The following is a 25,337-nucleotide window of genomic DNA, read 5'->3' as shown; positions in this document are numbered from 1 at the left end:
GGGCATTTGTTTTTGCCCTTTTGGGAGAGTCCTAAAACCATTCCACCAAAAGGTTCAAGAAAAGAAACAAGAAAATTGATTTGCGCACTTGCCATAGACATGTTCAATAATTTTATAAAGACCCCAAATAAATACAAATAATATTTTGCCATACCCCTAAGGAAATGCAAGCAAGCACTCACGTGAGGGTGCAGGTGCGGAAAGCGCAACTTCAAATAGTGTTGAGAAATGTAGTTTCAATATGGAAATCTGTGTGACAGCCTTAAAATATATTTTAATATCTAATTATAAAATTTCAAGCTCAAAAAATAATGTAGATCCATAAATACATGAAAATCTTGAAAATTGACAGTCTAAAAATACAATAAAAGATGCACTATTTCTAAAACTTGAAATCCATTTTATTCTCATGTCAATGAATCTTGATGCCAAGATGCTCAATTTGAGGATATATTTGAACATCAAAACAACCTCTTCTAATGAAAATTTTGAGGTGCGCTCTAATTTCATTGTTTAGAGCCTCGCCTCTAAATAAAATTTTCCCTCAAGATTGTAGCAAAAGTATGGGTTGGAAATCCAACCCTAATAATACTCATATGTTATGCTATATATAAGGAAATTACAGGAGGTGGGTATCGGTTCATCAGTCAAGAAGGTAGACAGAGATACATAAAGAATTTCTTCTGGGCATCCCAAAATGTCTAAGAATGACCATATCTCCAATAGGCACATCTGGAAGGAATGTATGCCTATTCAGTTAATTTAGTCTTGGAGTTCTTTTTCTTTTCTGCTACGTAACTCATTTCTTGTTGGAAAATAGACATGCATTTATGTTATATTCACAGTTTTAATTAGCTTTCCCGAACACAATAAGATCACAAGCATACAAAAGGTAGGTAGGTTGCAACTTCTGGCGGGTTGATGTCCTGAACAACCTACTGAACCCTCCATCGAAACGTCTCACCTTTCCTTGAAACCGAAATGGGACGATCATACAGAATTGCATCAGACACTCATGGTCGATATTCATCAGTCTGTCAAGGTCTCCTCTTGAGACTCAATTTTACATATTGCATATTCTCTCTCAAATAATAAGAACTCCTGAAAGGGACAAGCATACACAACTCACAAAACATATTATGACACTTCCAAAATATGGGACTGGTAATGAATAAACAAGCACATCAAGATTCCAATACAGCCTGCATGCACACATCCACACACCAATTTGTACATGTGTGCGTGTGTGCGAGAAAGAGAGAGGGGCAACCAAACACACCTGCAATTGATGTTGACTGAACAAATGAAGTAACCCAGACTCGGGAGAGGCCACCAGCTCAATCAACTCATCATGGTCATCAGGAGTAATACCAGATTCAGCAAGAGAAACAGAAATCTGCAAAATATTATGCGAAATAAAAAATAAACTCAAAAGAAAGCATCACCCAGATATCTATGCCAATATTCCATACAAGTAAACAAGCAACAACTAAAACAAATTCTTAATAAGTAAAGAGGATCAAGACAATAAAAGGCAAGTGGACTTTTTTTGATAAATAAAAAAGTAAGGTGCACTTAGTACAACTTCAGAACTAGAAGGAACAGGGGAAAAAACCAACCTGCATAATGCGAAGGATGAGCTCTGGAAGACAGCATCTACGGCAGAGACCCCTAACAACATAAGTTGCAAGGTCTTTCTGGGTGCCTTCAGCATCTTTATACCACGCATCAAGTTGAGATATCTCAAGTGTAACTCCAGTTTCAAAGCGACTTAGTTCACCTGTTTAGAAGGCAATGACTCAAGTCAAACCATTATCATGTGTGTGTGTGTATGTGTGTGTGTGTGAGAGAGAGAGAGAGAGAGAGAGAGAGAGAGAGAGGCAGAGATTTCCTCATTTAATACGAAATTGGGTTCAAACCCAAAATTTCGATGTTGCAATGAAAAGCACGTTGCAATTGAACTATGGGATCGAACCCCATATCTTTTGTATTGTGGCAAACCCTCCACTATAAAAAATATAACTGCATTTCCAAGTACCTTTAAATCCAGCTGCCATAACAGCAGCAAGAAGGCCCCCATCATTGCTTTCATGCAGTCCAAGGCCATCACCTTCCACTGCCAAACAGTTAATTACCACCTTAATGCAAGTCTGATCATTTGCAGGAATGGAGACATTGACCTGCTCAATGGCACAATGGTAATCAATCAGTTCATTAATTGTGATGTGGCTACAAATCCTGCTCATACTAGAATATCCATATAACTTTGGTTATGCAATATAACAGCACCTTTCCCAGAGTGAACAATAGTTGGACCTATTCAAACATGTCACCTCCAGAAAATAGAATACTTTTCCTAGAGTACAAAATTTATTGAAACTGATGTAATTGATGTCCCAAAAATATAGCTCAAATTCAGAACCAAATTGGGGAGGGTTGGGGTTAGGGAACTCTTTACAAATTACAACCATAAAGAAGCTTCAGGTAAAACTGGCGGTGCACTCTATGGCTTAAAGAACCTACAACGTTCTATTCTTGTACTGGATAATTGAATTTCCTGATGAAGAAAATATCAGAAAGAATAGAGTTAGCATACCATCAACCTACGTTCACGAATTACGTCCTCATTGACTGTCGAGTACAAGGCACTTGTCAATGTAGTGCATGAGGTAGCATCTGGAAGCATGCAATCCCCAGAAGGGAGACAGAACATTGCAGTTGTATGCAACTCAATAAATGAATGATCTGCCGATGCATACAGAAGATTTTGAGACAATGCCAACCAAGGATTTTCCTTTCCTGCGAATGATCAGAATCAATAAAATATTAGCATCAAGCTAATTGGTTCAGAAGAAAACAACAACCAGATTAGGCTGAAACCTAATAATCCAAATTTAGATACCAACAAGCTCAACATAATGAGCATGTAACTATGAAATTGAAGTATAGCGACATCAACTTTAGCAACTGCAGCCATCTTTAATAACTTATCATCTTCATGTATTGGAGCAGTGTATCTTATTACAGATTGGGACAAGTATAAAGTTCACCTTTATGAACATTTCAGAGATGATATAATTTACCATGGTTTAAAAATAGGAAGCCCCTTTAGCATCGTTTTGGTTAAGATGCTTTTCAATTTCTTTTATTTATTTGTTGGGAGATATGTTTTATTGAAATAACATCGTATACAAGTAGATCTTATCACTGTACCAAGACATTTCACCGAATCAGACGGGGGAAATCTTGCCACATTGGTCTGGCTCATGGTGTAGCAGCTGACACCAATGTGCTTCCAGCTCTGCCACAATGCAAAATATCTCAGCCACTTCCTCAACTGCCAATGATCAAGATATGTCCAGATGCGCACCCCCAACAATTGATGCTTAGGATGCCCCCCAAATTTTAGCCTCAGCCTTGTCCAAGCAGCACATCCTATGGCCACACACCAGATGATGATGGACCAAGCACTGGTCACCTTGCCTGACATTCGTGGACCAGAAAAGAATACGTGGGCTGGCTAACATAAGGATCAACTCGGACAATCTCTGCCTTCCAATTCTACAGTCGAGATGATATCGACAAGGTGAACCCCTCAAATATCACCTTTTTTTCTCTTGCTCCCCCTTCCCCCCCTGCAGAGAGCACAGAGTTTCCCTGGCCCGTGGGAATGAATGGGGGACAAAGCTCAAGAAGATGGAGATGCGCTGGGGAGTAACTCTTGAGTCCTGTTACTCTGTGAACTTAGAAGAGATTGATCACATTGAGAGGGTGGAATGAGCAGGTGATGTAGATCTTCTCCTTCGAAGGCCCAACAAACGAGATTGGTAACACTTATAAAAGGAATTAAACTTAGAATTAGTAGTAGTAATTAGCGAGAGCTCTGCAGCCACTCGTGCAATATAATATATGAGAAGGCTGAGGTCTCCTCTTTGCCTTCTAGCTCCTACGTCGCTCCCTAAGGCATCAACCTTTTTCCCACCCTCCTCCCTAAGTCAGCATCCTTGGGTTGATCACAAAAGTCATGACCCCAACATTCTGTCAACCTCAGAAACTAAGCATGAAATTTCAACCTTACTATACATCCAAAAGGTTTGGGGCAGGATGTCCCAAACCTCTCCTCCATCAAGTTGCGGACCAGCTATGGTTCATACTCAGTTTCCCTAGGCTTCAGTCATTTGTTAGACAATTGGATTGGAAGTTTTCCTTGGTCTATGATCCTAACACACCAAACCTGAGATGGAGGAGTTAGATAGACCATTGCCTTGGTGTTTATAGGTGTTTTCAATGTCATCAGCTTGAGTCATTGTTTTAAAGCCCGTTCCAGATCGGGAAGTGCCAATTTGGACTAGCAATTGGACCACAACGACCCGGTTCCTTGTTGGAACAAGGAATTGGTTCGCTTCCAACAGACTCGCTCGGTTTCTATCTGGGAATCGCGCGATTAGGGGTCGGCCTGATCTCCCAGTTCCCACACATTTTCCCTTTTTCATTTTTTAATTCTTGAGGACCAATTCTCGCAATGAGAGAATCGGTTCGATTAGATGATCTAGCTCGGTGAATCGCCAATCTCGACCACGTTTCTTGAAGGCCGGTTCAACATGCAAATCTGGGCTTCCAAACACTAGAGTTTTGAGAATAATACTTCAATATCACCAGACCAGACAGGCTAGTTCCGACCGGGAATCGGTGCCCACACCTGTTGGTATCGAACTGGGGAATATTTGATAAAAATCCAGTCTGATCCAGCCACTTTAGACACGTTGAACCTATGTGGACTAGCAGGTTTTTACCGACGACTAAAAATTCAATGATCTGGATTGGGAATCACTCAAGACCATTCCAGCTTTTGAGCTGGAATGGCAATTTTATTGAATATATAATATATTATAGAAAATTTTCTTCAAAAAGATTTTACAAAACTTGTGGCTAACACTTCCGAAATTATTCCTAACATTGTGGGTTCAAACCCTACTGTTTACATCTTTTTTATTAATGGTATATAATATTGAATGTAACATAAAATAGAACACATAACATATAGGTTTTAAGCCTAATAAAATAAGGGGGATGAAGGGATTTGAACCTTGGACCTTACTTTTAGAAAGGACCATAAAACCTAACCAATACGACATTCTAACTTATATGTGGATATATATATATATATGGAAAGCACTACGCAACGCCTATAGGCGAAAATAAACAGTGATTTCGCCTACCCCCATCACCGTCCAAAATTCCTCACGTGGTCATGATTGTCCTGTAGTATTTTATTTTTCATTTTTTTTCTACAAATCGGAATGACCTGAAATTTAAAGCGTGTATTCATAAAAAATAGGGGAATCTTTGAAAAATATAAAAAAATATTTTAAATGAAAAAATTTGACCAAAATACCCCCGAAAATTTCGGGGTATTTTGGTCAATTTATTTTTCCCTGATAATTTTTTTTATATATTTTTATTAGATGCGCATAAGTAAGATGTACATACTCTCCAAATTTCAGGTCATTCCGATTTGTAGAAAAAAAAAAAACACTACCGGACAATCGTGACTGCGGGATGAAATTTGGACGGTGATGAGGGTATGCGAAATCACTATTCATTTTCGCCTATAGGCGTTGGGAAGACTTTTCCTATATATATATATATATATATATATATATATATATATCGTCATGGTCCGCTACATGAATCTTGGACTGCCATTCAGCTTTATTAAGGGCCATAGCCTCAATCAAGCCATAAGTTCCTATATCTTTTCTCACTACTTCCAACCATGTCCTTTTGGGCCTACCCCTTATCCTTTTTGTGCCTTCCACTTGAACTAATTTGCATCTCCTAACAGGTGTTGTACTGGAACTGCGCCGCACTGGAATTGCGCCGTACATTGTCAGCCCACCAAAGTCTAATTTCTCTCATCCTATCACCTATTAGTGCCACACCTAAATTCTCCTGAATGTATTCATTGTGAATTCTATCCCTTCTTGTCTTGCTACTCATCTATCTCCATATCCTCAACTTAGCTACACTCATTCTATGGGTATGTTGTTTCTTGACCGCCCAACATTCCGCCCCATAAAGCAAAGCTAGTCTCACAAATGTCCGATAGAACTTTCCTTTCAACTTCATTAGTATGCAACGATTACAAAAAACAACAGTTGCCGATCTCCACTTTGCCCATACAGCTCTAATTCTATGAGTGACATCTTCCTCAATCTCTCTATTTTGCCGATCTCCACTAGTTGTTCACACACTAGTTAGTACTCCCCCGTACGTATATCTCACTAAGTCAATGTAGTGTCTAAAGATTAATGTCTTTTCCAATACACACCAAATCAATCTCGAGGTACTCTATCATAAGCTTTCTCTAGATCAATAAAGATCATGTTTAGGTCTTTTCCCTTCGCTCTAAACTTCTTTATCAATTGCTGAAGTAGGAAAATAGCTTAGTCGTTGACCTCCCTAACATAAACCGGAAATAGTTCTATGATACACTCGTTTCATGCCTTAGTCGTTGCTTAATCACTCTCTCCACTGCTTCATAGTATGGCTCATAAGTTTGATTCCTCAATAGTTCACACAATTATGTATGTTTCCTTCACATACTCCTTATAGGTGGCAAGCCAGCAAGAAACTCATCTGGCACAAGCTTCGAGCACTGAAACTAGCACCCCCAATTCCTTTCCCACAAATGCATAAATCATCCTGATCTCCTCACTCACTTCCATAACTGTTAGAGTGAGAGAAGAGCCCGCACCCTCCTCTTTAGAAGACTTGGGTGGAGTTTCCTCACACAAGGGTAAGAATACCACCTTGCGATAATCCTTCCAAAAAGTATAGGTGTTACATTCACCATTATGGATGGTCTTCTGATCATACCGCCAGGGGCATTCTAGGAGTATGTGGAAAGCATCTATTGGTGCAACATCACCCCAAACCTCATCCTTATACAAACTACCAACAAAAATTTGATTAGGCATCGAGAAGTAACAAGCACCTCGGCCCTGCGCTTGAACCATGTGACCTTGTAAGGATTTGGATGATTTTCAACTATGAGATGCAACTTGTCTACCATCCCTTAAGGAACCATGTTCTCGCAACTCTCGCTGTCGATGATGATGTTGCAAACCTTGCCATTGCACGTACATCGCGTGCAAAATATGATAGTCCTCAACCAATGCTCTTCTTGAGGTGCACATGGCCATGAGAGAACACGTCAAACTAGCACGGTATCGCCTTGATCAGCCATCATTTCATCGACTTATCAAAATCAGCCTCAATCACAGGGTGTTCTTCATGGCATTCCCCTCCTATATTCGGGTTCTACCAAGTTCGCATGGCGTTGGGCCGTATTCAATGGGCACTTCGCAGCTTGGTGCCCCACCTCATTACACCTAAAACACCTTGGACCAGCAACCTCTTGGGCTCGGGTTCATGCTTGGGTTCGTGCTCGGGTGCCAGTAGCTGGGCCATCTTTGCTACAGAAACTCCCCGGGTTGGGGGCACCGGCAACCAGTTTGTGATGATCTCGCTCCAAGTGTGGTACGGAGTGTGGCTGCCCCTTTTCTTTGTCGGTCCTCCACCTTCAAGGTGGCCTGATAGACCGCTTCCAACCGAGGCATATGATGCCAGGCAAACTCATTTTGGATTGAACTCCACAACCTTGAAACATAATGCGCCACCTTTTGATCCTCGGTCTCCTCTAACCCATTGCACAAGGTTGAGCGGTAATATTCCTTTATATACCGTGAACGGATTTTGTACCCTGATGTAACCTATGAAACAATTGGTACAATGTTTGTAAATAGCTCAGTGGGAAAAACTGGTCACACATCCTTGCTTTCATCTTGACCCATGATTTGATTTTTTCTTTGCCCTTTCGACCCAGTGCTTCCTGAACTTGATCTCACCACATTGATGCAGGTCCTCTAATAAGCTTAAGAGCCACAAGTTTGACCTTCTTTGAATCGGAAAATTCTTTCCAATCAAAGAAGCACTCAACCGTGCTCAACCAGTCCAAAAATTCTTCAGTGGAAAGATCTCCATAAACTAAGTGGTTGCAAGGAAAAGAACCTCTTTTTTCTTTATGAAAATAAACTCGCTCTACAAACATTACCAAATGTTTTTCCCATATACGACAAAAAATAAATAAATAAACAAGAAAAACCCATAAACACTCTCCCTGCTCCACGTTATCTCTCTCTGTAACTCTCCTCTCCATCAATCTCACATTAATCTCTCCCCCCCCCCCCCCCTCAATCTCACATAGATCTTCTTTCCCGAATGGTTAGGAAATTTCCCTCCAAGTCAAGCACTATCCTTATCTACCTCCTCCCCATGACTACTATTACTATATCCTAACTACTAGAGAATCACATCACTCCCATTAAAGTAGCAATTGGCCATCCTATGTAATTGTCTAAAGAAATTCCCTGCCAGCCCCTTTTTACTTAAGTCGCAACTCATCCAATAAATAATCAGAAATTACAATCATGCCCCTCATTAAAAGAATAAAGTTTGAAATAAACCAACTTTCCAAATTCAATTTGCATCAGTTTGAGAAGGTGAGCATACTCAGTGGAAGGGGCATGCCCACCTCCACAGATAGAGCTCCTCTCAGACAAAACTCCTCTCAGATAGGGCTCCTCTCAGAGCGCCTCTTAGGCAGAACTCTAAATCCACCAATTAACGACGGGACCAGTTATGAGGAGCTTTTAGTCAAGATGCATGAGTTTTATTAGGTATTAAAAGACACTTCTATAGAACTCTTTTTGATGACAGACATGAGCAAATCGTACCATAAATCCTAAGTTTCCCTATTGAGATTTGAGATGGTTTGCTCTCGAAGATTCACCCAACGCATCAAAGCCATATTCCCAATAATGTTCCACGAAGTTCTAGAAATATATATTCACTTTGTACATTTAGCCGACGTAAATAATTGGGATAAAGCTTGATGATGATATTCAATTTGTTTATTTGTTTTCTAAGTTAGTATGACCATTTGTTATTTTTCTTAATTGTTTGCCATACAGAAACAAAAAACTCATCTCTGATTGATTGGGCAATTTGCTCAAACAACAGTCAGGTCATACATCAAGTTACTAAATTAAAATATTCAGCCAAACCGTTATCAAAAAAATATTCAGCCAAACTCTACTACAACATAGTAAAATGTCTAACAGATGGTCTAAGCTATTAAGTGGAATTTTTATATAATAACATAAGCAATTTTGGACATTGAGCGGAAATAATCGAGTGGGGAGGCTAGTGAAGTGGACATTGTGCTGGTTCAACGAAAGGCAATTACTGCACTGTACTAGCAATTGAAGAGATGCAACTCCCATGATATTAACAGACATACTCTGTAACAAAGCCAGCGCAGCACTCAGTGCTTCTTTTGCAGCAACAATAGCTTTTTCTCTTTCTTCTAGGGAAAGATCAAGGAGAGGAACATCCGTGTTCTCTAGATCAGCCTTAAGCCACTTTCTGTACGTTGCATCACAAGAATAGTACTCTTTCTGGTAACAAAAGGATAATTACAAACGGCAAGACATATTCCCAATATCTGAACTACAAGATAAAGAACTGCAATCAAGAAATGAAGCATTGAAGTAACTCAGTTTGCAATCATACATAATACAATGAAATATGCCCTATCTTTCCTTTAAGTAACTGAGACATGTGCACATACCCAATCTTCAAACTCGACAATATTCTGTGAGACGTCATGCTCATCAATGGAAAGAAGGGTATCTATTGGTTGTTGTTTCAGCGGCTCCGCAAGAAAGCTCAATAGCATGTGTGCACCTACTGGCAGTTTTGGCACCCTCCACATGGATATCAGAGCAAACTCTCTGAGAAGGACAATGCTGGAAAAGCACAAACAAACTCCAATTCATGATTCCTGAAACAGAAGCGCAAAAGAAAACACGAAATATTCCATACATTTACAGAAGGCTAAATCTGACATTTCAGCATTACAGTTCAGGCTGTACAACTAAAACATAGAAAAGACAAGATATTTCTTTTATTGTTGGGTAGTGAAGAGAGTATATAAGCACATACTGAAAGCAAACACATGAAAGAGTTTACCTATGCATCAATGCCCTCATAAGCAGCCTGGCCTTAATAGCTTCAAAATCGTTGATGGTGAATGGTGGAGTGAAGCAGAGCCACTGAACAACCATGGCTTTCTGCAAACTTTGCAGGCGATGTTGCTCTGCAACAGAATTTGACTGCACCTCGTCTTTACGTTTAATTTCACGTGATCTTGAAAGAACCCTGTCGAGACCATGCCATAGGCAAAGACAATACCATATTCCAAACTTCTTTTTTTAGGAAAATATTAATAAAACTTCGCTCATCTTTTAGTTTTTCTTTTTGGTGAGTAAATAGTTTCCTCAAATGTTTTCTAGATATTCTTCGCCATTATTTTGGTAAGTATCTTCCTACCAATGTACTTACCACAGATGGAAAGAAAAATGAAAAAGACACTGGAAGAAGAATGAACATACCGCTCAAGAATATCTGAAACACAACCTTTTGAAGCATCTCCTGGAAAGAAAGATAAGTACTCCATGGCAGATCGGAAGATCTTATACTTCACATGCACACTGTTCACAGTGACAGAACAAAAATGAGTACAAATGCAAGAAAACTGTCTCCATCCCCCAACCCCCAAAAAACTTGGAGAAAAAAAACCACCTCCTTACCCCCCATGGCCAAAAAAGGAAAAGAGAAGTTAAATGGTAAACCATCCTTCTGCCTATAGATTAGAAAGTCACCTTTCATTCAGTCTTAGTTCCATCATATGCACAAACAGTTCAACACAAAGGTAGGGTGCAAGCTGTGAGGCATAAACCCCTACAAGTTCTTCACGGTTCTTAGAAAATAAGAACACGGCATACCTACATTACATCACATAGGAATGTGTCAATAAATGCTCAGATAAAGCAAGGCAGTTGCTGACCCCAAATAGATGGGATGAGGCTCGGATGATGATGACGAAGATGATGATGAAAATCAACATTGTAGCATATCTGTTTGAACTATAGATGAATTTCAGTAGTTAACACAGCATACTTGAAGAGATCGGTGGCTCAATGTGTATCACAGTACAACACACAGAAAAGTATATCAGCATGTTCAGGTACCCAAGCTTGGCCCACCCCAGTTGACAAGGCAAGTATATAAAGTTTTCCTTTGCTCTTTCTTTACAGATTCAGCAAATACATATGAAAAAGCAAGTTATCAAGCATCTATAAGCGCATAAACACATCAATAAATAGTTTGATGGCCAAAAAGCTTGAAAGCATCTGCAAATAGTTGTCTATTGCACGTTCCTCCTTCCCCCCCCCCCCCCCCCCCCCAAGAAGAAAAAAAAAAAAACAAGGACTCAGAGCTATTAAAAAGCTGGCATGTTTGATCTGTCAACCATCAAAGACAGTTCAGATTAGATTTCTGGATAATGGTGCACATGAAGCATAAATAGGGCTCCAAATGCCTTTCTTCAGGACATTAATCATGGTGAGTTAGGGAATAATTTTCAAGCTTTTTGGGTCCTAAAATTCCAAGAACATGTGCAACTGAGACAGTTGCACCAAAACATTGTCCTTGAGAACATTATTATTCGCATTTATAAATAAATAAATACATCTCTATAACAAACGAAATATTTTGTCACCAAGATTTCAGAATGATTTCCAAGCTTTTTCGGTCCTAAAACATCCAAAAACATGGCAAACTGGGGTGCAGCTAGCAACACCGTTGCACCAAAACAATGTCCTTGAGAATATTTATGTGTGCATACATTTATTGCAAGAGAAATTTTTGATGCCAAGTTTTTTATATATCCCCCTCCCTCCCTGCCTCCCTCTCTAAATCCAATGACATAACAAGCCCAGAAAAAAAAAACATCATCCTTCAACACTAGATTGCCCAAAGTTGTTGGGATCGGGAGAGTGGGATCGTGGAATCCTAGAAGATCCCTATGGCTGGGAACGCCGTCCGTACAACACATACGTCATGGATTGATATTCCAATCTTTTGGGGATCTTGATCACGACCTTTTGGGACCTTGATCCTAATTTTTTGGGGATCTTGCTATTAACATTAAAATGCACGATAATCTCGGATTATGTACACTCTTTACAGTAGGGATCTCATTATTTATAGAAAGCAAGCAATGCAACTATCTTAAAAGTATGGTTGTGCTACTAGCTGGCGATAAACAAAAAAAATCATCACTTTGGTTGTTGTCTTGAGTTTTAAGGTTGGGATTGAGAACCCTAACAACAAGAATTGAGATCCCTAAGAGTGGGGATCGAGATCCCAAAATTTAAAAATCAAGATCCCTAAGAGATATGTTATGGGAGCGACAGAATCGAGATCTTAGAAGGGATCGCCTACCAAAGTAGGAGATCCCGATAACTATGAGATCGCCGCATACCAATGAAGCTAAGGGGCAAGTTCTATAGGACAGCTGTGAGACCAGCTTTGCTCTATGGGCGGAATGTTTTTTTTTTTTGACAACTGTTAACATTGTATTACTTAAGAGAGTAAAAGTTTACAGGATGTAGGACTGAAGGCACCCTCACAGGGTGACTAACAGTAAAAAATACATTAGTCATCCATTCTTGGTATAGGCTTATAAGATTCGCCCAAGTTACAAGATTTACAATGAGATTTACAAAAATAAAAACTGAGCTATGGCTTGCTCGTATGAAGACGGTCTATGTAGTACGACTGTGATCTTGAACAAAAAAGTAGTTGGACCTGACTTCGAGATCCATATGTAAGCAAACTCCCTCCTTCGCCAGTAGATCTGTGAGATTGTTGGACGTCCTCCAAATATGCTACCATGAGACGCTCGTACCCCTGCAGATATGGGAAATTTCATCAAAGATGGAGGACAGCTGCCAAGGTGGAGGGGACAAGCCTCTTGCCCAAGAGATGGTGTTCAAGGAATCTCCTTCCACAATCAGTGTTGTGCCCCAAGATGGATTGAGGTTTCTCAAACCCAATAGTAGAGCCATAGCTTCTGCATATTGGGAATCATAGATCCCGAGATGCACCAAAAAGGTGAAGAGGACGTTTCGCTGGCAATCTCTGATAACACCCCCTGCGCCTGAAGGGCCAGGATTACCTAGAGAGCAGCCATTGAAGTTAAGCTTGATGCTGCCATCTGGTGGTGGTTGTCAGTTGTTAGCTCTTAGGGGTTTGGCAGGCCTGTGATTAAGGACATTTTTCCATTGAGAGAGAAGGGTGTTCCGAGAGAGGCCCGAAAAAGTCTTGCGATTTGAAGCCCAAAACGTGGTCAGAGAGAATCTTGTGGAAAAAGCTGGTGGTAGTAGTTGAGCACCATTGAAAATTATGTTATTCCTTTCCAACCATAAAGTCCAAATGGTGGCAGCCATTGTAGCCTTCCATAATGATTTTCCAGCCAAGGGCCACTGTGAATCAAAGTTGTGAGTGATCAAAGCACGAACCGTGGGTGGGGTGACCCATTGGATACCAAAAAGTTGAAGCACATGGGACCAAAGTTTATGGAAAAGTCACAAAGGATGAAAAGGTGGGGGTTAGATTCCTCCGTGCAAAGACATAGAGCACATCTGTTGGGTGTGGAGAGGCCTCTTTTTTGTAATTGGTCAACTGTGAGGGCTATTTGAGAGCAAGCAATCCAACTAAAAAATTGAATCTTTGGTGGGGCGATAGTGGACCACACTTTTGACATAATAGAGGTGGGATTGAGAGGGAAGGTTGGGGGTTGGGGGTTGGGTGAGAATTTTGTAGAAAGAAGCTACTGAAAAGAGGCCTGAGGGGGAAAGACTGCATACAATAGTGTAACTCCCCAAAGATGGGAGGAAATGAGAGGAAAGGGCACGCATAAGTTGTTGGAACTGAATGCTCTCATCAACTGAGAAGTTTCTACAAAAAGAGGGATTCCAGGTTCTACGGCCATCAGAGAGAGGCATTTCCTCGGCGATGGTGGAGTTTCTGTCAGGGGAGAGTGAAAAGAGGGTAGGGAAAGCCTTTCACAAGGGAGACGTGCCAAGCCAAAGATCTATCCAGAATTTGACCCTGAGGCCTTCTCTAGCATGGAATCTAATGTGCCTTCTGAACTGTGGCAGTGATGAGGCTAAGGACGATCACACACCTGACGCCCTGTGTTTTTCGAATCCTATCTGGTACCCAAATTTCATCTTGTATATTGTATTTGGTACACAACACCTGAGCCCAAAGAGATTCTGGTTGAGTGGCTAGGTGCCACCATCATTTGCCTAAGAGAGCAGTGTTATGTTTTCTGAGGGTTCGAATCCCTAAACCCCCTTGCTTTCTTGGTAGGTAGATGTTTTCCCATGCTACAAGGTGGAATTTGGTCTTCTCTGCCTGGCCCAACCAAAGAAAGTTTCGCATAAGTTGTTCTATGCGGTTGGCCACTTGTGCTGGCATCTAGAACATGGGCATGAAGTAGACCGGGGTGTTTACCAGAGTAGCCTTGATTAGAGTTACTCTGCCTGCTGGGGAGCGATATCTGCCTTTCCAAGTGGCAAGGCACCTCTCTACTTTGTCTAGGACCTGGGACCAGAGTCATTTTTTGGGTTTCCCTAGCCCCAAAGGAAGGCCCAGGTAGGTGGAAGGGAGATCTTCCACTTTGCAGTCCCAGTCTGGGATGAGGGAACGAACCTCTGCATTTGTCATGGCAACCCCCATCATTTTGGATTTCTTCATGTTAACTTTGAATCATGTAGCTTTCTGAAAGCACATGAGGAAGAGTTTGAGTGTGTCTATTTCCTCTGGGTAGGCGTCAAGGAAGACCAAGGTGTCATCTGTGTACTGCAGGTGTGACACCGTGGGACCCTGATTACTAGTAGTGAAAGCAAAGAGGAGGCCAAACCGATAAAGGCAGTAGAGAGATCTAGAGAAGACTTCTGCGACTATGGCAAAAAGGAAGGGGGAAAGGGGATCCCCTTGGCGAAGCCCCCCGTGAGCTGGGAAGTAGCCTTTCGGTGACCATTGATGAGAATGGATAGATGGGGGTAAGAGTAACATCCCCTCATCCAACTTCTCCAACGTTCCCTGAAACCCATTCTCACCATGGTTTCTTCCAGGATGGACCAGTCGACATGGTCATCAGCTTTCTCCCAATCTATTTTAAAAATTAAAGCTGGTTTGTTGGCTAAATGTCTCGAGTGGAGACACACATTGGCTACCAGGACCCCATCCAGAATCTGTCTATCTTGAATGAAAGTAGATTGGGAAGGAGAGATCACTGTAAGGAGGACTTATCGGAGTCTAAAGGGAAGGACCTTAGCCAGAATTTTGAAGGTCGAGTTTAGGAGGCTAATTGGTCGAAAGTCCTTGATTTCCTCAGCCCCTTCGACTTTAGGTACAAGGGCAATGAAGGTGGCATTAATGGCTTTATGGATGATTCCCCTTTGGAAGAATTCCTGGAAGAAATTGAGGAAGTCGAAACGAAATGTACCCCAGAAGTTTTGAAGGGTGCAATCGGGAATCCATCTGGGCCAAGGGCTTTATCAATGGCAAGGGATTTTAAAGCTTGTAAGACCTCATCCTCAGAGAAAGGTTGCTCTATTGAAACTGCTAAGTCCTCAGTTAAAGGCACGAAATCAAGATCAGCCATTCTAGGCCTCGGGTCAGTGTCTGAGCGAGGAGTTAGGCCCATAGACGGCCGTGAATTTCCAAGAGGAGAATGGTGACCGAGTAGTCCCCTAAATGTGAGGAGATGAGGGTGTGTTCCAACAGATTCAGAACCACCCAGATGCCTCCTGAAGCACCCTTCGCCGATAGAGCCACCCACTAGGTAGGTTTTTTACCCCAAACTTGGCGTATGAGCAGCAAAGTGGGCTCTGGTTGTTTGGTTTCAACTAGGGCCAGAACAGAGGGGGAATGTTTGAGAGAGATGTCCTTGATAGTGTTCTTCTTGGACTGTTGTCCCAGTCCCCTAATATTCCATGTAACAATCTTCATAGAATAGAAGAGGGAGGGGGCGATGAGGCCAACCTGGATGAACTCCTGGGGGCAAGAAATAGAGGGGATAACAAGGGAGACCCGGGTAGGCTTGTCCTGGAAGGAGTGGGAAGAGAATGGGCTGAGTAATTCTCTCTGGCCTTTCGGTCTTACCTTGAACTTGTTTTGCGCGTCTGTGGTAAGGAACTTGTGAGCCGGTCCTTCTGGTCCGTCATAGTGGAAGCCCATGATTCTATACATTTCCTTCATTTTGTCGTCAATGATTAAGTTTCTATCACCAGCTGCCTCCTCCTCCCCAGGACAGAGGGGTGGTGGAGGGTAGGGGTTAGGCTGACTTGGGCCTTCAGAAGGATCTTCACTGGCAGCTGCTGCATATTAGGGCTGATAGGGGGGTAGAGATCAGAGGGCAAGGGAGGGAGGGGTTCAGAAGATGACCTAGGTGCAGAGATAGGGGGGAGCATAGAGACAAGCTGGGTCACTAGAGATGGGGTGCGGGAGAGAGGACCCCTAAAGTGAGGGTGGAGAAGTGGCTGGGCAACTAAAGACTGGTCCAAAAAGAAGGTGGGCTCTTAGTAGGGGTCAGGGGGGTAAACAGGCGAAGTAAAAGCTTGTTGGATCCTAGGGAGCTGAGACAAAGGGGGGGACGAAAGGGAAGAGGGGAGATAGGCGAGGTAATGGAAAGTCTGAATAGAGGAAAGGGTAACAAGAAGGGCAGAGTGGGAGGACGGCCAAGTGAAGTGAAGAGAGTTGACCCTGGTAAAGCTAACCAAGTGAGGGGTGTAGGAACGATAGGAGGCTAACATGGAGGATAAGGAGTCAGTATCCGGGGGGGAGAGGTGCCAGGTTTGGGTTGTCATGATGCCGTGGGGGAAGGAGGTTTCTGTCCATAGAGAAGAGATGAGGAAGGTCAGAAGGCTCCAAATAAGATGCGGCGAAAGGATATCAGAGAGGCAAAGAGGGTGGTAGGCAATGATAAGCGAAGGGAAGGAGGGGGGCAAGGCCAGAGAGGAAGGGGAAAGGGAGAGGGAAGTGGAGCACTGAGGCAGAAGGAACCTTCTCTGCTAGCTTGAGCCGGAGGACAGAAAGGCAGGGGTCAACTGGATCGATGTAAGAGATACCGAGAAGCAGGGAAGGGGTCCACAAGAGAGCAAGATGAGAGAGGGGGGCAGGCAACGTCAATTCGTCAGAGGGGGGAGAGATCGCGGGCGGCTCTGATGACTGATGGGCAGAGGGGGTGCTCGAGGAAGGCAGGTAGCAGGAGGCTATGACCGAGGGAGGGAAGGTTGGCGACGGATGGGCGGGAGGTGATTGCTGTGGGAGGGAAAAAGGTGTGGGAGACAGGTGGATGGCGTCAGTCGGTGCTGAATAGGTACCATGAAGTGATGTCAGTGGGCGGGTTGAAACCGCAGGCCAAGTTTGCTTCTTGGATCCTGGTCTCCAAGAAAGCTCGACTGCGAAGAAGGCGTCGACGGCCTCCAGATCAGTCTGATGCCAATGGTCGCCACCGGATTTTCCAACCCCCTCCGTCGATCTAGTCGTCAGCTCAGCCGCCTCCTCCTACCCTGCCTTGCGGTGGGCAGGTCTCCCCTGACCCACTTCCCCGGGAGCAGACCCCCCCCAGACCCGCCCATTTTTGCTTCCCCCCCTTCTTCTCGTTAACCCGGAAAGGAGGCTCGGAGTGATTTGCTGCCTCTCTCCCTCTCTTCGGGCATCCCGTCTGACACGGGCCCGTCCTCGAATGTTCTCCCCCCCTTTCCAACACAGACGCCCCCTGTACACTTGTCCTCTCTCTCACCTACCCCGATCCACGTGGCTCCCTCTCTCTCCCCAGTACACGCATCCAAAAATTTGAGATTGGAATGTAGAGGTTGTCTACTTCGATCCACAAAGTTCTGGGAATAAGACTGGGATCCAAAACTTCCACCAAGACTCATATTGAACGCAAGGGAAAGGTGTCAACTGAAATCCAATGCATCGAAATGAGGGATCCACAAGCAGCCACAAGGCGTCGAAAAGTTTCAGGTGTCCACGCTAGGAGAGGGATGTGGGTGAAGTTATCCACACCCTTTGTTTCCTAAATGACCCTTCAAAGGGCGACCATGGCCGAAGGCAGCAAGAGGCTTTGCGGAAGGAGAAGGTATTGGAATCCTGAAGAGAGAGTTGGGCGCAACTCGAAGAGGGAAAGGAGAAAAGGATTTTGCCATTTGCAAGGCGGCTGCAGGTGATGTTGGGTTCCCTCCAGTGTTTTTGTGCGGCCCTTTCAATTCCTCTAATGTTATGGCGCCCAGACTGGAAAAGACCAATTAAAGACGCAAGCAGCTTGGGCTTCGATTTTTCAATTTCTTCTGGATTAATGAAGATACAAAAAGGGAGGAATCAGGACCTTTTAGAAGTAGGTTTCCTTTGCTCTTGCTGTAGCAATGGGGAGTTGCAGGGGGCAGTAACCGGCTTAGAGGAGGCTACCACCTGAGAGAAAGAGGCCTAAAGAGTGGGGCGAGAGGAGAGAAGGGCGAGAGGAGAGAAGGGTTGTAGTGGGCGAAGATCTTAGGGGAGGAGGGAGAGATGGAGGGGACGGTAGGGTTCTAGGGTAGAGATTGTAGATGTCGGTCCAGCATTTTGGAAGATGGGAGGGGAGAGGACGAGAGCGAGACGGCATAACTCTCTTTTAACCTGAAGCTATTATGGGGGCGGAATGTTGGGCGGACAAAAAACAATATACCCATAGAATGAGTGTAGCGGAGATAAGGATGTTGAGATGGATGAGTGCAAGACAAGAAGGGATAGAATTCAAAATAAATTCATATAGAAAAATTTAAGTGTGGCACCAATAGAAAATAAGATGAAAGATAGTAGACTTAGGTAGGCTGGCCATGTGGGGCGTTGACCTAATACAACACCTGTTCGGAGGTGCGAGTTAGTTCAAGTGGAATGATTGGAAAGGGCTTAATTCCCAGTCCGAAAAGATATGAGGACTAATGGCATCACTGAGGGTATGGTCTTTAATAAGAGCAAAATGGCAGATCATGATTCGTGTAGCCGACCTCAATTAATTGGAAAAAAGCTATGATAATGATGATAAGAGCATGTAAAACTATGACTATAGTGATGTGATAGCTCCAGTGAGAGAGTGGTCCAGATGGACTGTGTGGCTCAATCCAAGATGGATTGTTCGGCATCGTTGATGTCGTGACTCACTTGGGTTTTGATGGGCTATGGCCCAATCTGATGTCTAAAAACCCATAGCTTTGGCCATATGTGCACAACCGAGAAGGGGTTCAATGTGGGGTCATCCCTTGATGAGGTCGGAATTGTACCTAGGATGGTTGGCCAAGGGACTGGGTGTTACCCATGTGTGCGGTGGTTGACCAGAGAGGATAAGGGCCAAATCCTCATCATTACCATCGCATGGCGTGTGCACTAGATAGCTGGCCGGGAAGTAGCCCTCTGGGTGAGGGTGTGTCGTGTACACGTGCAGAAGAGATGTCTCCCTGCAACACTGTACTGTGTTGGAAGGACCCATGAGGCATTGTGCTAAAATGGGGCCTGGACTTGTCCTCAGGTAGTAACCTGTAATCCAGGGGCTAGGATCGTGTCTCCTTCATTTATTGGTTAACTTTGATAGTCGAAGCATGAACCCCTGCGATGGGCTGTGCTTCATGAGAACTGTTGGGTCAGGTTGAGAGGATGTCAGTGAGATGCGATTTCTAAAAGGAATGAAGTTCACAGTGTGTGTGTGTGTGTGCGTGTGTGCGTGCGTGTGTGTGTGTGATATTCCTGACTGTTTGGATCCAATGCCAATCAAATTCTTTTTAACACACGTTTAAATATATTTTATTTATGTTTTAGATTATTAAAAAAAAAATTAGATCTCCCTGGATAATTTATTTTAGTGAAAAAGATTTTTAAATAAGTTAAAACAAATTTTCTAGATTTATTAGTTTCAAAGAGAGAAAAAATATTTATTGATTTCTAAAAATCAGTATTATTAATTTAAAATTATTTGAGGGTATGGGGGCCCATTAAAGCCTTGGGCCCACCACATAGGGCCCACTTGGGGGGGGGGACACATAGGCCACATATGGTGGGATGCCCCACCTCTGCCTTTCCTTAATGAGTGGCTTGTGAAGCAAGCCTTCCTTTTAAACTATTAGGAAAATATTTCAAATCAAGGTTGATTGTTTTAAACGTGGAAAGTCTAGAAATTGATGAGAATTAAATAAGTAAATATCCACTATTTTTTCGACACAAATATTTGATGGGAATCGAGTTATGGAAACTAACGAACAATGATTCTAGCTCATTCCCTTAATCATGATGGTTGATCTAAGGAATGAAGCGCTAAGATCTCTTCAACCCATAAGTCTCCAAGATCTACAGTCAAGATTAAGTCTCATAATGATGACAAAACCTTAGACCCAAAACCCTAACCTCTACTCTATAAATACTTCCAATGGGTTTCATTCTCTACATGTTGTGAACAAAAGTTGGCCTCTCTCTCCCTAGGCAAGTATGCCTCTCTCTCTCTCTCTCTCTCTCTCTCTCTCTCTCTCTCTCTATATATATATATATATATATATATATATATATATATATATATATATATATATATATATATATATATATATATATATATATGTCACGTTAGGGTTTGATTAATATAGAAGGTAAGAAACCCAAAGGGGCATGCCCTAGCCATCAAGGGTGGCGTGCCCTAGCCTTGAGATAGTACATGTACTGGTGTTTTGTGATTTAATGTCTTCATCCATCCTATATCATGCTCTCAAGAGGTTTTGCCTAGGCTTCTCAAATTATGAGACAAGGTTAGAACTGAGATCTCGTGCACCATCAGTGGAGGAGACCATGTGTGGGGTATACGAAGTCCTTGGAGGTAACCAGAGGCAAGGTATTTAGTATTCTAATTGCTCCATGTTTCTTGATTCTTCATGCATTGTATTTTTGTATGATTATAAAAAATTGTAATGGTATGCAAGAGAAGATCCTAGATTGTGTTAGGGTATATTTTATGATAAAGTTGTAATTTTGGATACTTGAAGTGTTCTAGCCGGTATGAATAAAAGAAAGAAAATAAACAAATTTAACTGTATATACTTGGGTAGATCACATTGTCCATCTTTCACCTCCCATTGTCCCTCTAGTTCTTTTCTATATCCACTGATGGGCCAGAAAAGGTCATGTCCATCTCATCATCAAAAACCTGTTTTTTTCTGTAATTAACAATTTTTTAAAAATGCATACAAGAGAAAAGAAACATGAGTGAGAGCATTGGACGAGAGATTTAGGAACACGAGAAAATTTAGAAAAGGCCTTTATATTTTAAAAACAATAACAAATTGATATATTGACATCTGTCAAGTAGAAAGAAATTCCTTCAAAAAATAGGAAGTCCCATTAAAACAATTTGATACATACAAAAAAAAATGTATCCACGAACTAGAAATCAGTTAAAAAAAATACAAAAACAAATTCTAGTTAAAATTTGAGAAATACAAAAAAAAATACATATTATATTAAAATCAAATAAATCGCAATACAAGAAATAATAATGGCATGACATAAAAGCTAATACAAAATGATATCTTAATTTTCATCAATTAAATATTTAAAATTTTCATTTTTATCTAGTTTCTTAGCTGGAGCATGGCATAAACCATGTATCATTAGCTAGTAACTATTTAATACAACTATGCAATCCTAAAATTTTTAGAACATTACTTTAATTAATTTCTTAGAACTTAACCAACCAACAATGTTAACAATTTCAAAAACAAAAAACTTAGCCAACTAACTGAAGTCGGGGAACCCAGCCACCAACACAAAGGTCCACTACCACTAAATACTGAAACAGCAACTAAAAAATATCAACCCAACTATTAGTTGCACATCCCCAAGATCTCAAAAACTGAAAAATATACGGTATTCTGAGATAGCTTGTAGGAAAAATCATTATCCATATATAATAGAAACATTTCATGACTACAATATGGAAGCAACATGAATCTAATCAACCTATAGCTACATATGCATTTCATCACTAACAGAACATGCTATATAAGGAATAAACAAGACAAGGGCATAATAAGGACGCAAGTGAAATGAGGGGCTTCTCTCACATATGTATACATCTATAAACATGCAAATGTGATATAGAAAGATAAATGTCGTCATGCAAATTCCTTAAGAAGCACACAGATCAACACGTTGGAAAACCAAACATAGTACTCACATGTGGAGTATCAAATCACCTATAAGTGTAAGCTTGTCTTTGAATTCGTCCTTAATATCATCGGCAAGTAAGTATCGCAGAACAAGCACCAAATGTGCGCCAAACCGTATCATTTGGGGATCACACTGAGGACTGTGACAATAAAAGGAATTGATGATGAATTCTATACAACATAGATATTGAATACAAGGAACTACTACATTTTTTTTGTGTGTAGGTAGTTCAGGAATTGAACTTGAGAGGTAGCATTACTAACATTAACTGCTAACCAGTCAAGCCCAAAACCAATTCCTATGATATTATATCCATGCAAGCAAAAATACTCCAGTCACTACCTGAAAAAGTTACCATCATCCTCTGGAGGTGATATCCAAGATCTTAAAAGGTCTAGGACGTGTGCAACATCTCCTACCATGAGATCCATCTGTAAATCCATAATAGATTAGAAACAACCAATAGAAGTAGTCAAAGTGGGCAAGAAAATGGTAACCAAATGAATTTGCAAAATATTGTCGAGAAATAGCTCAAGAAAATGAGGTGCCAATATAGAAACACTTGGATCACTGGAGGCTTGCATCAGGAAATCCGACAAATGGAGAAAAATATGAGATACACATCGGAGTACATGTTTATTCACTAATTGGGAGCCCAAGAGGGCGGGCACTGAGAAACGATGTACTTCAGGAACTTAGTAGAATGAACGGGATACAAGGGAAATTGTAGGATGTGCATAAGTACACAAATGGTATGACCACTATTTTGCACAAATCCATTCATAGCATAATACTTCCATTTTCACAATCTGTAAGGTCTTTGACCTGCCATATCCTTCAACAATGGGCAAAATACTGGTGAAATGCATTCCCCAAAAATTAAGGAAATGGAATCGAAATATTCCTCTGAACAGTTTTATACAGAAGGCATTCACCAGATAGAATTGGTGCTTTCATACTGATTCACAATCATTCAAGTGCAAGGAAAACTGAACATAAATCTTGCAGCAATCAGTTTCCAGCATGCAGCAAACAATTAGTATGCATTAACTCCATCAACTTAGGATATTCAAGTATTTGAAGAAGCAGATAAAGCTTGGATTTGGCCCAGTCCCAAGCCATTTGAGTCAACTAGCCTTAACTGATTTTTTTCTCAAATTAAATTGATTAAAGTATATACCAATAAAAATTTACGAAAAGGGAAGGGAGAAAAGAGAAAAAATCAACACCTAAATTTCATTTTCTTTCTCTAAATTATACCAAGCCAATTATGCAATTAAGTTTGGTTATTAGGATTATAAATTTATGGTCTTAGAAACCTAGACCTAATCTTTTAAATTTAAAGTCATAAAATTCTCAATATTCCATGAATGTATCAAATAAGTCAATTAATGTGACTAACTAAGAAATGGAAAATCCAGGAAAGAATGCAAATTTCAAAGGAACCTGGAATCTAGAGTCAGTACAAAACTCCGGGAGGCGTGGGGTACCTTAGTGGAATCACAAGCTTAGAACCACTGGAAGTAACCATAGCATCACCATAAATATGCATTTTATCAATATATCCTTCACTATAAATATTAAATCATCTAGCATCCCGCCCTGCTTACCACCTACATCCAACTCAAATGCTCTAAAAGAGGCTCCTTTTAAGTTTCAGGATAACAGTTAGATATCCATGGGAATAGAAAAACAAAAAAAGAAAAAAAATTCAAGAGCAAAAAACCCATAATTTTGCAAAGACCACCCCTCTTGGAGTTTCTCTTATGCATAAAGGTCAAAGAAAGGAACCTCAAACCAATGCATTTAAACTCGTCTCAAGCCACAAACTTGGCTCTATCTCGAGCCGAGTAACTCACCCAAGTCCGAGTGGATTTGGTCAAGTAGTGTACAAGACAAGAAAGGTTATAAAATAAAAAAGTAAATTAATGGAATTCATTAGATGTTAAAAAAAAGCATAGAAGTTGAAATATTGAAATTTTTTATTTATCCTAAAATATTCATAAAAATCAAGAAAATGAAAAATAAAAATTGGAGCAGGTTGAGAGAAAACCTCCCAATTCATCAACAAGAATATATAAACGATCTAAAAAATGTATTTCTAAATTATGATTGTTTAACAAAAATTAGGCATTTTTAATCATTTTAAATTAGGGCCAAGTTGACCCCCAGAACTCCCCTCCGCCAGAGGCTGAGGCTAAGTTACTCCTGGAGCCTGAGTGGACTCAGCCAAGTCCTGAAACTCTGATCCAAAGATTGACCACCCATTCCACCCCAAACCCGCCAAACCCATATCCTAAAACAGGATTCACAGTAAATACTCAGAATTTGCACAAATTATTAAAATATAGATATCCAAACAAACAAACACATGAGCACGCATACCCATATCAGTGAGTCCTTTAAGGGATGCCCATGTTTTCTGCATGAGTCCTATGAACACTTCTCTAAACATTGTGAGCGGCCCATATACATTACCTCTATTTGCCGATGTTGTTCCCTACATCCTCGGGAGACTGCTTCGTGTACCATTTCCCTAGAAAAATGAAAAACAAAGCAACTATCAGTGAAAAAGGTGAGAACAGAAATTAGAGTTATGTTCGAAGACACTTTCATGAAATGTAACTACAAAACGTTCAGGACAAAGTTACATCCATACCCCGAATGAAGTTTCTGAAGAAGCGCATGAAGGTCACGAGGCTGCTGATCTAGAACTTGCGATGGCCATGATTCTGGACCAATAGAACCTTGCATGGTCTGGTCACCTTCACCAGCAGCCCCATCTAAAATAACTTCATTACTTTTCATATCATCTGATCTACTTGGCTGATAACGGGCCAATTCCAAATCTATCTGTACATCAAGCCATGACTTTGCCATCGCCCAACAGGCAGACTGAACAGAAAAATTAAAATAGGGGTAACATAAAAGCAATGACCGAGTCTTTAAGAGCGAAAAAAACATATTATATTGCATGAAATACATTAAAACTGAACTGCAATAAAAGAATCTTTAAAAATTAAAGTATTGAATAATCTGAAATACTTAACTAACTATCGAACTTTGGTATAACGAGAGATCAATGCAACATACATTTTATAGTGTGA

At 41.2% G+C, this 25,337-nt stretch overlaps 1 protein-coding gene across 21 annotated transcripts in view; it reads right to left on the bottom strand.

The window, feature by feature from the left end:
- Positions 1–550: 550 nt before the first annotated feature.
- Positions 551–25,337, bottom strand: part of LOC18433750 (nuclear pore complex protein) — a 72,703-nt gene continuing 47,916 nt past the window's right edge. For 18 of the 21 annotated variants that reach the window (XM_006843831.4, XM_020666850.2, XM_020666851.2 and 15 more), the window contains 14 exons: positions 24,890–25,125; positions 24,709–24,766; positions 22,573–22,661; positions 22,238–22,369; positions 10,788–10,910; positions 10,518–10,616; positions 10,096–10,284; positions 9,695–9,872; positions 9,365–9,521; positions 2,597–2,799; positions 2,039–2,180; positions 1,620–1,780; positions 1,280–1,396; positions 551–1,101 (listed from right to left, as the gene is read on the bottom strand). In XM_006843831.4, the coding sequence (XP_006843894.2) occupies positions 1,030–1,101; positions 1,280–1,396; positions 1,620–1,780; positions 2,039–2,180; positions 2,597–2,799; positions 9,365–9,521; positions 9,695–9,872; positions 10,096–10,284; positions 10,518–10,616; positions 10,788–10,910; positions 22,238–22,369; positions 22,573–22,661; positions 24,709–24,766; positions 24,890–25,125 (1,956 nt within the window). In that variant the 3' untranslated portion in view covers positions 551–1,029. Of the gene's footprint in view, positions 1,102–1,279; positions 1,397–1,619; positions 1,781–2,038; positions 2,181–2,596; positions 2,800–9,364; positions 9,522–9,694; positions 9,873–10,095; positions 10,285–10,517; positions 10,617–10,787; positions 10,911–22,237; positions 22,370–22,572; positions 22,662–24,708; positions 24,767–24,889; positions 25,126–25,337 lie in introns of those variants that run through there. The other 3 variants (XR_016046096.1, XR_016046097.1, XR_016046095.1) reach the window with 2 other exon arrangements.

Source organism: Amborella trichopoda, chromosome 12, assembly GCF_054954075.1.
Source record: "Amborella trichopoda isolate Santa Cruz 75 chromosome 12, AtrichopodaSantaCruz75HAP2 v2.0, whole genome shotgun sequence".
NCBI classification, from domain to species: Eukaryota; Viridiplantae; Streptophyta; class Magnoliopsida; order Amborellales; family Amborellaceae; genus Amborella; species Amborella trichopoda.
This window is presented reverse-complemented; position numbering and strand designations above follow the sequence as displayed.